The sequence below is a fragment of the Scardinius erythrophthalmus genome (assembly GCF_964197995.2).
Source record: "Scardinius erythrophthalmus genome assembly, chromosome: 3".
Classification (NCBI taxonomy): domain Eukaryota; kingdom Metazoa; phylum Chordata; class Actinopteri; order Cypriniformes; family Leuciscidae; genus Scardinius; species Scardinius erythrophthalmus.
The window spans coordinates 42,403,913-42,418,119 of NC_138223.1; the positions used below are offsets into that span (position 1 = coordinate 42,403,913).

Genomic DNA, 14,207 nt, shown 5'->3' on the forward strand with positions numbered 1-14,207 from the left:
GTATTTTTTTATATGTTCTAATGTCTCCAGTACAGTTCAGTTTGTCACAATGTTAAAATTAATTTGTTATGGCTAGAATTTTTATATTTTTATTTTAATCTACTGGAATACTTACTACTAGTAAAAAATAAGTATGAACATGTTAATAAATGTTTAAAAACTAAAACTAACTAAAAACCGACTAAAAACGCTGTATTATTTTATGCCAGGCCAGTAGTTGGCGATGTCACTTTGTAATGATACACTGACTGAACACATAATGCATGCGCATGATGTCAACGTTTTCACAAATTCGATAACGGTATCGTTTTCTAAAACTTGCACTTTAAAACCTGATTTCAAAAGCTTGCGTTTTCAGGCCCCCAAAATGCCATTGTTGTTTAAATTAACAGCCAAAATGCATTAACAGTTTTCCATTTGTCGTGTATGACCCCAAAGTTTTTGAAAACGGTGACGTCATGCGTTTGTGTATTATGTGTTCAGTCTATAGATGCATTGTGTTTCTTTACCAAGTGACATCGCCATCTAATGGCCCGACATGAATAATACAGCCTTTTTTTTGTCGTTTTCACAAATCCATGTGAACTGGAATTGTTTTGAGAATGTTGTCGTCTGTACACTTAAAACACAGTGGAAAAACTTTAGTATTCTTTAGTATAAAACTCCAGTAGTATATCGTTCACAGACAGCAACGTAATGTCGGCTAAGATCCGTCCCACATCTGGGCCGTGTGGAATCCACGTGTACCAGATGTGGGCCGGATCTGAGCCGACAATATGTTGCTGCCTGAGTTGTCATGCAAACATACACTCAGTTCGATTTGCAACTATAGTGATGGGAAATCTGCGACCGTGAGTCGGTTCTCAAACCTGTTCAAAATCAAATCATGAATCTCTTTTAGCGTCACCACATGGTCCATGCTTTACATTAAAATATCCCAGTAAACAGTGTTCAGTTAATAAAGGTGTTTGTTGTAATCTAATTTGTCCAGTTCAGTTTGTCACAATACTAACACCCGTTTGTGATCACCACAATTTATTAATTCAATTGGTGCATTAGCATTTCATTTTATTCAATTGGATTACTTACTAGTAATGGAAAAATAATTAATAAATGCTAGGTCGGTTTTAACGTAACCGTTTTACCGATTCAGTTCGATTTGTGAACGAATCTTTCAGACCTGCTCTGTGAACCGGTTCAACTAGTTCATTAAAAAGATCCGATTCCAGACAACGAATCATTCACGAGTCGGTCATCGCTAGTAGCAACCAAAATAAATGGCATTTGACTTCCGCACCGCTGTTTGCTGATTCAAACACCATGACTGCGGATGTCGGACTGATGTTGGTTCTGCTCCTGGCCCTACCATCGGTCACGGCAAGTATTAAATTTGCCCATTTGTTTGAAAAGTATAATTTAAACCAAGCGTAAAGCTTGCTTACTAGTGTGCAGATGTTCTCTCCATAACTTTAAAGAGTGACTTGCATATGCAGCACTACCATCTAAGAAAAGTGTTATACTTTCTAGTGTTTGCTATTCTGACACTGTTTATAGAAGAATATTTCTGCTGTGAGATATTCGGTCGCACTTTTGGTCTGATGTTATGATAATGAACATACTAACACCTGACTGTCAAGTGCGTCCAGACTGTTATGACTCGTGCGTCTTGTGACTTGTCATGTGACGACGTCAGTCATCAAACACCAATCCTTATAATACTGTTATTCAAAGAGATAACGTTAGCTCACAAAGATCACAATTCTGTCCTCATTTACTCACCCTCATTCCATATTCATCTTTAAATTTTTTAGTATGTTTAAACAACTGCTCTTTTCCATACTATGAAAGTAAATGGAAACTGAGGCTGTTGTGCTCAGAAAATGACAAAAACATGTCTTGTCATGATGTTATACAATTTTTGTGGTCAATAATAATTGGCCACAAGACACACATGGACCATCCTAGATGTCAAACCTGATGTTGAGACCATGTTTTGTCATTTGGGATTCAAATGCCCCAGTCCCAATCCACTTTCATTTGTATGGGGGAACTGGTTTAGACAAGGATATGGTGCAAAATATCTTTGATTGTGTTCCATGGAAGTAGGAAAACCAAATCGGTTTGGAACGTGAAGCTGAGTACATGAAATTGAATACTGTATTTTATTCCGATTGAATAATTTTGGTATTCTGTGGTTATTATTCCTTATGCCTGTCATTTTTAGTTGGGTGAACTATTCCTGAATGATAATGAAAAAATATTTTTTTGTTTTAAAGCGCTCTGTATCCTCTTCCTTTCTGTAGTATGCTTCAACATCCAGTTTCTCTGTGGATTACCGTCAAAACTGCTTCCTTAAAGATGGAGAGCCATTTCGCTACATCTCGGGCAGCATCCACTACAGCAGGATTCCCAGAGTCTACTGGAAGGACAGGCTACTCAAGATGTACATGGCTGGTTTGAACGCCATCCAGACGTAAGACGAACTGACATTGATGAAGTATTAGTCACAATGTTTTGTATTCCCACAGTCAAGGAAAACCTGGAAATATTGTGATTTCCAAACCTGGAAAAGTCTGGAAATTAATAATAAAAATCATGGAAAATGTAATAGTGAATACTGAGCTATAAAATGTTATTGTTGAGAAATTGCCAATTGCAAGTACAATATTTCTGAAATGATTTCATAATTATGTACTAATCAATGGAATTTCTTTGGCCCTTTTTTTTTCTTACTTTGTATTCCACTCATTCCTACTCAGATTTCCCTAATGGCCGAATTCATCCGCAGGTATGTGCCATGGAACTTCCACGAGCCGGTGCCGGGTCAGTACGACTTCGGCGGAGACGCGGATCTAGAGCACTTCCTGCAGCTGTGCCAAGACATCGGCCTGCTGGTCATCATGAGGCCAGGCCCCTACATCTGTGCAGAGTGGGATATGGTGAGAAAAGACAGAGGACCTGTGTACACCTGGCATTAAGATGCGTTTCGGTCCATCGGTTCACAAGTTGACGACGCCAAATACTGGTGTAAACGAGTTTTAAACGTTTTGAGCTTTCCACTTTCCACCACTTCCAGAGGTCGTTGAAAACGCATTAGACTGGATTGCTTTCCTAGTGTAAACGCTCTTGTGGTCGAATGTGTTCGAACAGCCACAAAAGACCGCCTTCTCTCCGTCTATAGAGCTGGTAAGTCCCGCCCATCCGTAAAACCCCAAGTGGACCTCTAGGTTGAAAAATCGTCAATGCAAGTGAATGGGAGAAAATAATTATTTTCTGGTCCCGTTTGAATTGTGCCATGAATGTGAACATATGTTGTCTGTGAATTTTCTATATAACTTTTCATGTTACGAGTTTGACAGTATATGGTATGATTCTTCAGCTAGCAGTTGTGGAAAAGACATAACGAGAAAGACTACATGTCGCCTAGGTGACGTCACCCCATAAAGTTGACTTACCCGTGGTTTTCACCAACATCAACGATTTTGTCCTCTGCCTGAAAGAAGGAGGTGAAGTGCACCAAAGACAGCCATGTTTAGCGGGATCCGTGAGCTAGTGTCCGTGTGCGAGTGGTGTTGACGTTTCAAACACGTCGAAAGCAGCGAAGAGTTGTAGGCCACAAAGTGCTCTCACACAAAGTCTAACCGTATCAAACTTCTACCCGCTAAATTGTAGCATTCTTTACACGAAAAGTTATATAAAAAATTCACAGACAACATATGTTCACATTCATGGCAAAATTCAAACAGGACCAGAAAATAATTGTTTTCTCCCATTCACTTGCATTGACGATTTTTCAACCTAGAGGTCCAGGGGGATTAGCGGAAGGGGCGGGACTTACCAGCTCTATTGATCTAATGCTTAAATATTATGGGAAGTGCATTAGCCAGACGGGATTTAAACTTTGTTGGCTGAAGACCCAAGTTTGGTTTGAAGATGAAAAACATACCAAGCTCAATGTTCTCTCTCCATTCCTGATTTCTAACACACACTCACAGTGTTTTGCTGATCTTGCGGCTCTCAGAGCAGAAATGAAAGCTGATGCTCTTGATGTTTTTCCGTCGTCTCCGGGGCGCGTTCATATGTAAATTGCGTGAGCTTATTTTGTCCAAAACCCACACATTACCCGCCTATAGACCCTCTCCTTGAAGAAATCAGGATAGAAGTGGCTGAAAGAGACAGATTAAAACACCAGGTGTAAACGGGAATGTGTTTCCCTCGTCTACTTGTGATCCGATCGACCAAAACGCATCTTAATACCAGGTGTAAACAGGACCTGAGACGCATCTAAATCAGGGGTTTTCAAACTGGGGTCCGGGGGCCACAAGAGAGAGCTAGGGGGTCTGTGGAAAAACAATGTAAAAATGAATTAATTCTTATGATTTAAAATAAATGTAAATTTTTATTTAAATACCTAAATAATACAAAATTGTTAATAAATAAACAATATAGCTGTCTATCGGGGTCTCTCGCATGAGGATGATCTTATATGCTGGTTTGTGGTATCAAAAAGATTGACAACCCCTGATCTAAATTTTTGCTATAAAGTCAATAATTCCGATGTAAAAAATAGTATATAAATGTATTTTTACATTTAATAATAAAAACATTTTTTATGTATCATACAGTTGTATAGTGAAAATAATTGAAAAAGAAACTGAATATGTGATGGAGTGTAAATGGCTGACTTTTCTGACCTCGGATGGTTACATTTTTCTTGTTTTAGGGGGGTTTGCCCGCCTGGCTGTTGAAAAAGAAAGACATTGTGCTGCGATCATCTGATCCAGGTAATAACATGAGTTATTGATTAACCTCAGAGTGGAAAAGATGCAGTTGAATGAGTGAAATGTATATATTGCAAGTTCAAGTGGCATTTTATATATTGCTCTAGATTACATTGCAGCAGTGGATAAGTGGATGGGGAAGTTGCTGCCCATCATTAAACGTTACCTGTACCAGAACGGCGGACCCATCATTACTGTGCAAGTAAGACAGTTAAATAACAATCATGCTGGTAAAAAAATAAATATATATATATATATATATATATATATATATATATATATATATATATATATATATATATATATATATACACTCACCTAAAGGATTATTAGGAACACCTGTTCAATTTCTCATTAATGCAATTATCTAATCAACCAATCACATGGCAGTTGCTTCAATGCATTTAGGGGTGTGGTCCTGGTCAAGACAATCTCCTAAACTCCAAACTGAATGTCAGAATGGGAAAGAAAGGTGATTTAAGCAATTTTGAGCGTGGCATGGTTGTTGGTGCCAGACGGGCCGGTCTGAGTATCTCACAATCTGCTCAGTTACTGGGATTTTCACGCACAACCATTTCTAGGGTTTACAAAGAATGGTGTGAAAAGGGAAAAACATCCAGTATGCGGCAGTCCTGTGGGCGAAAATGCCTTGTTGATGCTAGAGGTCAGAGGAGAATGAGCCGACTGATTCAAGCTGATAGAAGAGCAACTTTGACTGAAATAACCACTCGTTACAACCAAGGTATGCAGCAAAGCATTTGTGAAGCCACAACACGCACAACCTTGAGGTGGATGGGCTACAACAGCAGAAGACCCCACCGGGTACCACTCATCTCCACTACAAATAGGAAAAAGAGGCTACAATTTGCACAAGCTCACCAAAATTGGACAGTTGAAGACTGGAAAAATGTTGCCTGGTCTGATGAGTCTCGATTTCTGTTGAGAAATTTAGATGGTAGAGTCAGAATTTGGCGTAAACTGAATGAGAACATGGATCCATCATGCCTTGTTACCACTGTGCAAGCTGGTGGTGGTGGTGTAATGGTGTGGGGGATGTTTTCTTGGCACACTTTAGGCCCCTTAGTGCCAATTGGGCATCGTTTAAATGCCATGGCCTACCTGAGCATTGTTTCTGACCATGTCCATCCCTTTATGACCACCATGTACCCATCCTCTGATGGCTACTTCCAGCAGGATAATGCACCATGTCACAAAGCTCGAATCATTTCAAATTGGTTTCTTGAACATGACAATGAGTTCACTGTACTAAAATGGCCCCCACAGTCACCAGATCTCAACCCAATAGAGCATCTTTGGGATGTGGTGGAACGGGAGCTTCGTGCCCTGGATGTGCATCCCACAAATCTCCATCAACTGCAAGATGCTATCCTATCAATATGGGCCAACATTTCTAAAGAATGCTTTCAGCACCTTGTTGAACCAATGCCACGTAGAATTAAGGCAGTTCTGAAGGCGAAAGGGGGTCAAACACAGTATTAGTATGGTGTTCCTAATAATCCTTTAGGTGAGTGTATATATATAATATACAGTATACAATATGATATATATATATTATATATTAATTATTGAATATGTAATTTTCATAACATGAGATAAATCAGAATGCAGTGATTTCAGCCTGCCTTAGTGCTAAACTCATGACAATGAACTGGAATTTCCTGTTGAACGAGTATTTTCACTCAATAATAATTCAGTTATTTTCCAGCTTATTATGTAATCATAAAATGTCTGCTCATGATCTGATGGGTGTAACTTCTGAAAAGTGGGACAATTACATTACAATGACATAAAAACCCTGTATACAGTATATAGATAACCCTGTGTATAAAATGTTATATATAATTTGTTTGTATGTATATTTTCACCCTTTTTAGCTATTTAAAGGATTGGTTCACTTTCAAGTAAAATGTCCTGATAATTTACTCACCCCCATGTCATCCAAGATGTCCATGTCTTTCTTTCTTCAGTTGAAAAGAAATTAAGTTTTTTGAGGAAAACATTCCAGGAGAAAAATCAGGAATTTTTCATTTGAATGTGAACTAATCCTTTAAGGACAAACAAGTATGTAAATATGTGTAATATGTATAAAAGTTGCATTTTCAAACACAAGCGCATCTTAAATTTATGAATGTGATTGCTTTCATATGCAGGTAGAGAATGAATACGGCAGCTACTTTGCCTGTGATTTTGATTACATGCGGCATCTCAGCCAGCTGTTCCGGGCTCATCTGGGGGACGAGGTGGTCCTGTTCACCACTGATGGAGCAGGCGTGGGTTATCTCAAGTGTGGATCCCTCCAGGGCATCTATGCCACTGTTGACTTCGGCCCAGGTCTGCTATATATCACCTTTATTGATATATATATATATATATATATATATATATATGTATATATATATATATATATATATATATATACAGAGCTTGACATTAACACCTGCCAAATGTGGGTGGATTTCAGCCGTGGCGTGTAACGTAGTCCCTCCTACTAGCCGCTTTGGCGGGTAAAATTTTATATATAATATATACATTTTTCAGTTGTAGTCTTTTTAAAATGGCATCTGCAGTGTAGTGTTGTAAAAAATGTAGATTTTTCGATACTACTGAAATAAATGAAACGCTTCCAATACTTATTTTACACCGAATAGATACAGGTAAAGCTGCGTTTTCTCGCTCTCTCATCTCTCCGACAGCGAGTGACACACAAACCCGCCTCTCCTCACTCACTCGGTTAATTTGCTCCTGATGAATATTGTTGGTGTTATAGAGCTTGAATTTCACACCCAAAGAAAACCCATAAAGCCGCCTCTCAGTTATGAATTGAGTTCTTTTTCACTGCTTATTGCGCTTAAAAAGCAAATACACACACAATCAAATTCATACAAAAAAATGTCAAAATGCCAGTCTGGGCAAGTATTCACGTAAACACAGTCAGTTATGTTTTAAGTGAACGTAAAAAGTTGAGAATGAAAACACATGTGTAACAGTATAATGGATCCGTGTGTCAAAATGGTGGCCAGTGAAAATGCTGAGTGGCTAGAAACTTTAGAAAACAGCTAGCCACAGTGGCTGCTGAGCAAAAAAGTTTATGTTAAGCCCTGGTTATATATATATATATATATATATATGTGTGTGTGTGTGTGTGTGTGTGTGTGTGTGTATATAAAGATACCTAAATATTGCCTTATTAACTACCTGAAATAAAATAAGTTTTATGGGTTTTTTAAATATTTTATTTTACTTCAGTTAAAGTATATTTTGTTTCATTTTTAGCTAACAATAACACTGGTTCTAACATTTCTTAGCATTGTGATTTGTAAATTTTATTGTTGTCTTTTTGTGCAGGTTCAAATGTAACCGCTGCGTTTGAAGCACAGAGACATGCAGAGCCACGTGGGCCTTTGGTAAGAATCAATCGTTTTTGCTATCAGCAGTTATGAATATAAAGACACTGGATGGCAAAGCTAAACTGAATTACATACATTATTACAATAATAATAATGCATTTTATTTATATTGTGCTTTTCTCAAACTCAAAGTGCTACACAGGGTAATAACAATACCAGCAATATAGTCAAAAAACAGAAATAACAAAGTATACTCAACAACAATAAACAGCTTTAAAAAGATGAGTCTTTAGAGACTTCTTAAAATAGGCTTTTGTGTTGGGGAATTTCTAATTGCCAAAGGAACAGCATTGCATTACTGTGGAGCTGAAACAGAAGAAGCTTGACCTCATATAGACCCTGTTTTAAAAGAAGGCTGCTGAAGAGTACAAGAGTACAGGAGTGGAGAGAGCGAGTTGGAGTATAAAGGGTGACTAAATTATAAAGATATGCATGCAGAGGCTGTCCCATTAACAGCTTTATATGTCAAAAACAAGGTTTTAATATCAATACGTGCCTGTATGGAAAGCCGATGCAATTTGGGGGAAATATGCTGGCAAGCAGTTTCAACTGAGCAGCTGAATTCTGAATATATTGCAGTTTCTTATTAGGGAGACTAAAATAAAGTGCATAACGTAATAAAGACATGGATAAGCCTTTCCGCATCTGGCAGGGAGAGAGAATTATGTTCCACAATTCTAACATGTAGAAATGTGTTCTGGAAAAATGGAACTGAGGCCAGTTTTTTTTGCAGGTGAACTCTGAGTTCTACGCAGGCTGGCTGGACCACTGGGGCGAGAAACACTCTGTCGTTCACACAGCCGCTATCGTCAAGAGCCTCAATGAAATTCTGGGAATGGGAGCCAATGTCAACTTGTGAGTTGGTCACCCATAACAATTGAATATCGGTTTTACACTAAAAATGACTTCTGAAAGGAATGCACTGATTTATTTAATTATATTTATTTATTTTGAATAGTCAGAATTGTATGATTTATTACTATTTTTGTTATTGTTTTCAAGATATATGTTCATCGGCGGAACTAACTTTGGTTATTGGAATGGTAGGTCTTGGAGATTTGTACCTCAACAGGCCAAGAATAACTTACAGTGTGTCTCGGTTCATGTTTTTCCTTGATTTTATCACATTATAGGCGCAAACTCTCCTTATGGTCCTCAGCCAACCAGCTACGACTATGACGCCCCCCTTACAGAAGCTGGAGACCTCACAGAGAAGTATTTCGCAATAAGAGAAGTCATCAAAATGGTAAAGATTTAGCTATTTATTGAAAAGGATTATGATTTTCAAAGGTGAAATGCAATGGTCAGTAATCATGCAAATCGATCTGATTCTTTTTTTGTTGTTGTTTCGGATACAGTACAAAGATATACCAGAAGGAATGCTGCCTCCATCAACTCCTAAATTTGCATATGGAAAAGTGCAAATGAAGAAGGTAAATCATTTTTTGCATCTTTGCCTGTTAATTTTTCTGTTGTAATATGATTTATATTTCGAGTCACTGTTTTATTTAAAGACGACCTATTATGCCGTTTAGTCTTTGATTTTGATTTTTGGGCTTCTACTAAAATAAGTTTTCATGCTTAAATGTAAAAAAAAAAAAAAATGTTATTTTTTCAATATTTGACATTGTTGCAGCACCTCTCTTCCCAGTCTGTCAGTAACGCTCTGTTTAGTTCCTGTCTCTGTGAAGCCCCTCCTTCTATGCTCTGATTGGTCGGCTTGTCCAGTGTGTTGTGATTGGTCAACCGCTTCCAGCGTCTTTCAGAAATGTCACGCTTCTTACCATAACCACGAGTTAAACACTAACGTTGTGGTTGAATGATAGGAGGAAGCAGGATCCACGTGCAGCAAACTTTATTAAATAAACTCAGACTAGGGAAACAGGACACAGGAACCAAACAGCCAACATACAATAACAAGAACTCCTCAAGACTGAGACTAGACACAGGGCTTATATACACAGGCAAACAAGTTAAACAAGATAACAAGGGGGCGTGGCTAATTAGAAACACCTGGGAAGACTAATAAACAAGAAAAACTACAAAGGACTACAAAACATGGCACAGAACAGGAACTAACATGAGTCCACACAAGACAAGAGGAACACAAGACAGGAATCATGACAAATACACTACTAACTAACTCAACCAGGTCCCGCCCCCTTTTTTTTGTATGTCTTGGGCGGGAATTATTTAAATGAGAAATATTGTGACGTGTTTGTTCCCAGAAGAAAACTCAAGACTACAGTGGAGGCGTCAGAAACAGTACGACTGATATAGAGAATAACTCTTGTCGGAGTGACTTTTCAGACCTTTTTCATGCCCAAACAGCAACATTACACACTAAAGAAAGATGAAAATTAAAAAAAAGCATTATAGCTCCTCTTTATTTAATGTGTCTATCTATATAACACTCCTCTGTATAACTATCATGTCCTTGCAGCTGAAGACCGTGTCAGAGTCTTTGGATGTATTGTCTTTCTCTGGCCCTGTACAAACTCTTTACCCAACAACATTTACTGAAATGAATCAGGTATGCCCGCATCTCATCTTAATTGTTGTTCAGTAAATGTGAAGTTCTGTTTAGTAATGTTAGTGATTTAAATGCTCCCTCTGCTTTGTCTCAGTCTGTGTTTATGCAGGTGCTTTTTTATGAACTGTACTGCTTTATGTCTTATCTGCTTAATGATTATGGATGTCTCATTATCCCGTCAGGCGTTTGGCTTTATGCTGTATCAAACTGTGTTGCCTGTTAACTGTTTGAAGCCCACCCCGCTGTCATCCCCTCTAAATGGAGTCCATGATCGGGCATATATATCCATTGATGGCGTAAGCAGCACTGTTTTACTCTGGTGATTGTTTCATGTCTGAGTTACTCATAATCATAATAGCTGTGATGGTGAAAAGGCTCTTAAGATAAAGTTTATGCACAGATTTATATCTAATTGGAAGTGTTTGCATAACACAACATTGTATACAGTACACTGCCAAGTTTGGTGTCAGTAAGTTTTTTTTTTTTAAAGAAATTAATACTTTTAATCAGCAAGGACACATTTAATTGATCAAAAGTGACCGTTATAAATGAATGAAATTTCTATTTCAAATAAATGCTGCTCTTTTAAACTTTCTATTCATCAAAAGAATCCTGAAAAATGCATTACTGTTTCCACAAGAATATTAAGCAGCACAACTGTTTTCAACATTGATAATAATCCGAAATGTTTCTTCACAGGATTTAAAAAATATATTTACATAGATGACAGTTATTTAAAATTGTTATAATACAGTATTTCACAATATTTTGTACTTGTTTTTGATCAAATACATGTGATAAGCAGAAGAGACTTCTTTCAAAAACCGCAAACTTTTGAACAGTAGTGTAATTGTTTCATTTCATTCTGTGCATCTTAAATCATTTCATTTTTTTTTTTTAGATATCTGCTGGTATTTTGGAGAGGAACAAGGCACTCACCATGAATATAACTGGAAAAGCTGGCAGCCGTGTGGACATCCTGGTGGAGAACATGGGCAGAATCAACTACGGCAGAGAAATTAATGACTTCAAGGCAACCAAAACTTTATCCACTTCCCATTTTACTCATTCTCAGCAAAATCCCTCAGCCTGTTCTAACTTGAGTTGTTATATCTTTTCTAACTAATCAGAATTACAGTTTTCCTGTAGCTGACAATCCCACAGAGATATATTCAGACTCTTTTTCATTTTCTCTCTCTGTTCCTCAGGGTCTGGTGTTTAATCTGACTCTGGGCGCTGATGTTCTGGTTAACTGGACGGTGTACTCTCTGAGTATAGATGAAGCCGTGCGTGAGGGGCTGTTGTCGGCGTCGAGCTCATCTGTCTCCATCTCCTCGCCCTCCACCAGTTTAACCACCACACCTCCTCCTGCTCTTTCACCTCCAACCTTCTACGCTGGCAGCTTCCACATCCCGGACGGCATTCCCGACCTCCCTCAGGACACATACATACAGTTTCCCAACTGGAGGAAGGTAGGACTCTTCACCACTGCTGTTGGTTTTAATGAGATCTAGGGATGCACGATATATCGGCCACCATGTCGGTATCGGACGATATATGTTCATTTTTAATGTTATTGTTATAGGCCCGATATGAAAATTTGCCCGATATATTAAAGCGATAAATAATGTATTATTTCCTTTTGCTGAGACACTTCAGATCTGCACTGTTTGCCATGATGGTTTTTAATTGTTTGAAATATGATTGGGAAAAGGGAAAATACTAGGGATGCATGGTATATCGGCCACCATATCGGTATCGGCCAATATATGTTCATTTTTAATGTTATCGTTATCGGCCTGATAAGAAAATTTGGCTGATATATTAAAGCAATAAATAATGGATTATTTCCTTCAGCTGAGACACTTCATATGCGCACTGTTCGCCATGATGGTTTTTAATTGTTTTAAATATGATTAGAAAAAGGGGAAATACAGTTAACAGTCTGTCATATAAGCTACATAAAATTATCATGAGAACATTATAATTGTGTGCTTGGGATATGGCTTTTAATGGTGAGACTTTTGTTTTTGTAATCAGGCTTTTCAAAATTATATAAAAATTTGGATTTAGATTTTTCGGCCGATATATCGTTTATCAGCTTTCGAATAGAAAGAATTATCCGTTATCGGTATCGGACAAAATTTTATATCGGTGCCTCCCTAATGAGATCCATTTACAAATGTGAAGAGATTAGCTTTGGTGAAATTTTAAAGGATCATAAAAGGCTTTTTTTATTCCAGGGTCAAGTGTGGATTAATGGTTTTAATGTGGGCCGCTACTGGCCTTCCCGCGGGCCACAGGTGACCCTCTTTGTCCCAGCCCACCTGCTCAGCACCTCCGTCCAAAACAACATAACCGTTCTGGAGCTGGAGGCGGCACCGTGCTCCTCGGGTTCCTGCGTGGTGGAGTTCACTGACACTCCGGTCATAAACGCCACGGTGAAGACAACCAGCCAGCACACGAGACGGCTGTTCAAAAAACAAGACCTCTTATGATTTTACAGACCTCCACAAGCAGAAGAATCTTAGAATAATTCATTTGCGTCACACATTTTACTGATCTGAAGGGATCTGAAAGGATATGACATGTATCAGCTCTATATGGACAATATTAAAAATTAAACTGTGAATTTACAGTTGAATCTCGCCAATTCTCAGGTGTCAAAACCGCTCAGGGAATGAGCTGTGTGATTTTAATTTGAGTGCACTAGATCCTCTCAAGGTGATGTTAACATTATTTCCTAATGCGGATACTACTTTTATTTTGCACTTTTCACTATTTTGAATAATACTAGAAATCTTACCTTTCTTTTGGATGAACATGCTACATTGTTTAGTCAAGCGTTTATTGCGTATGACTGATTTTATTTTTGCACCACATTTGACATGCCTTGTAATGTATCATGATGAAATTATGTTGAATGGTTTTATGACTTTGAATTGTATTATTGAAGCCTTACAGAAATCCATGGTTGTGTGTAAATTAAACGGCATTATTTTATTCACGCAGTCTTTATCTGAGATATATAGTGATATATATATATACAGTATATGGTTTGTTTTAAGGGTCTAGAAGTGGGGTGGTTTACTAGAATTTTGTTTTGTGTACTGCAATTCTGCAGAAGGCAAACTTTTTATTTACTTTCTTCCTTTTTTTGCCTTCTCTTTTGGTTAGGATGTGTGAAAACCTAAAAAACACTTTCAACATGCATCTCATCTCATACTATGCCTGTCAAATCCTTCAAAAATAGATGAAAACTTCATTCTCAGTTGTTGTCAACACTGACACCACGTAAGAAATTTAGGAATAACGTGTAAAAGATAAAAGTAGAGAGTAATAAATATAGCAGTGGCCAAAAGTATTGGCAGTGACTTAAATTTTGTGTTTCGCAAAGTTTGCTGCTTCAGTATATGTAGATTGTTTCTTTACATGTTTCTATGGTTTACGGGAAACTACACTGAT

The 14,207-nt window shown here is 37.8% G+C and overlaps 1 protein-coding gene across 2 annotated transcripts; it reads left to right on the forward strand.

Moving 5' to 3' along the window:
- Positions 1 to 1,245: 1,245 nt before the first annotated feature.
- On the forward strand, positions 1,246 to 14,113 carry glb1 (galactosidase, beta 1). 2 transcript variants are annotated; one of them, XM_081362525.1, is made up of 16 exons: positions 1,246 to 1,377; positions 2,304 to 2,473; positions 2,789 to 2,939; positions 4,724 to 4,784; positions 4,889 to 4,983; positions 6,953 to 7,133; positions 8,148 to 8,206; positions 8,943 to 9,064; positions 9,212 to 9,252; positions 9,343 to 9,455; positions 9,568 to 9,642; positions 10,653 to 10,742; positions 10,925 to 11,038; positions 11,644 to 11,775; positions 11,951 to 12,214; positions 12,986 to 14,113. In XM_081362525.1, the coding sequence occupies exons 1-16, from the start codon at positions 1,321 to 1,323 to the stop codon at positions 13,238 to 13,240; spliced, it is 1,980 nt and encodes a 659-aa protein (XP_081218651.1). In that variant the 5' UTR covers positions 1,246 to 1,320; the 3' UTR covers positions 13,241 to 14,113. The 2 variants fall into 2 exon arrangements, with proteins under 2 accessions (XP_081218651.1, XP_081218652.1); XM_081362526.1 differs by having other exon boundaries at positions 1,302 to 1,377; positions 2,760 to 2,939.
- The last annotated feature ends 94 nt before the right edge of the window (positions 14,114 to 14,207 follow it).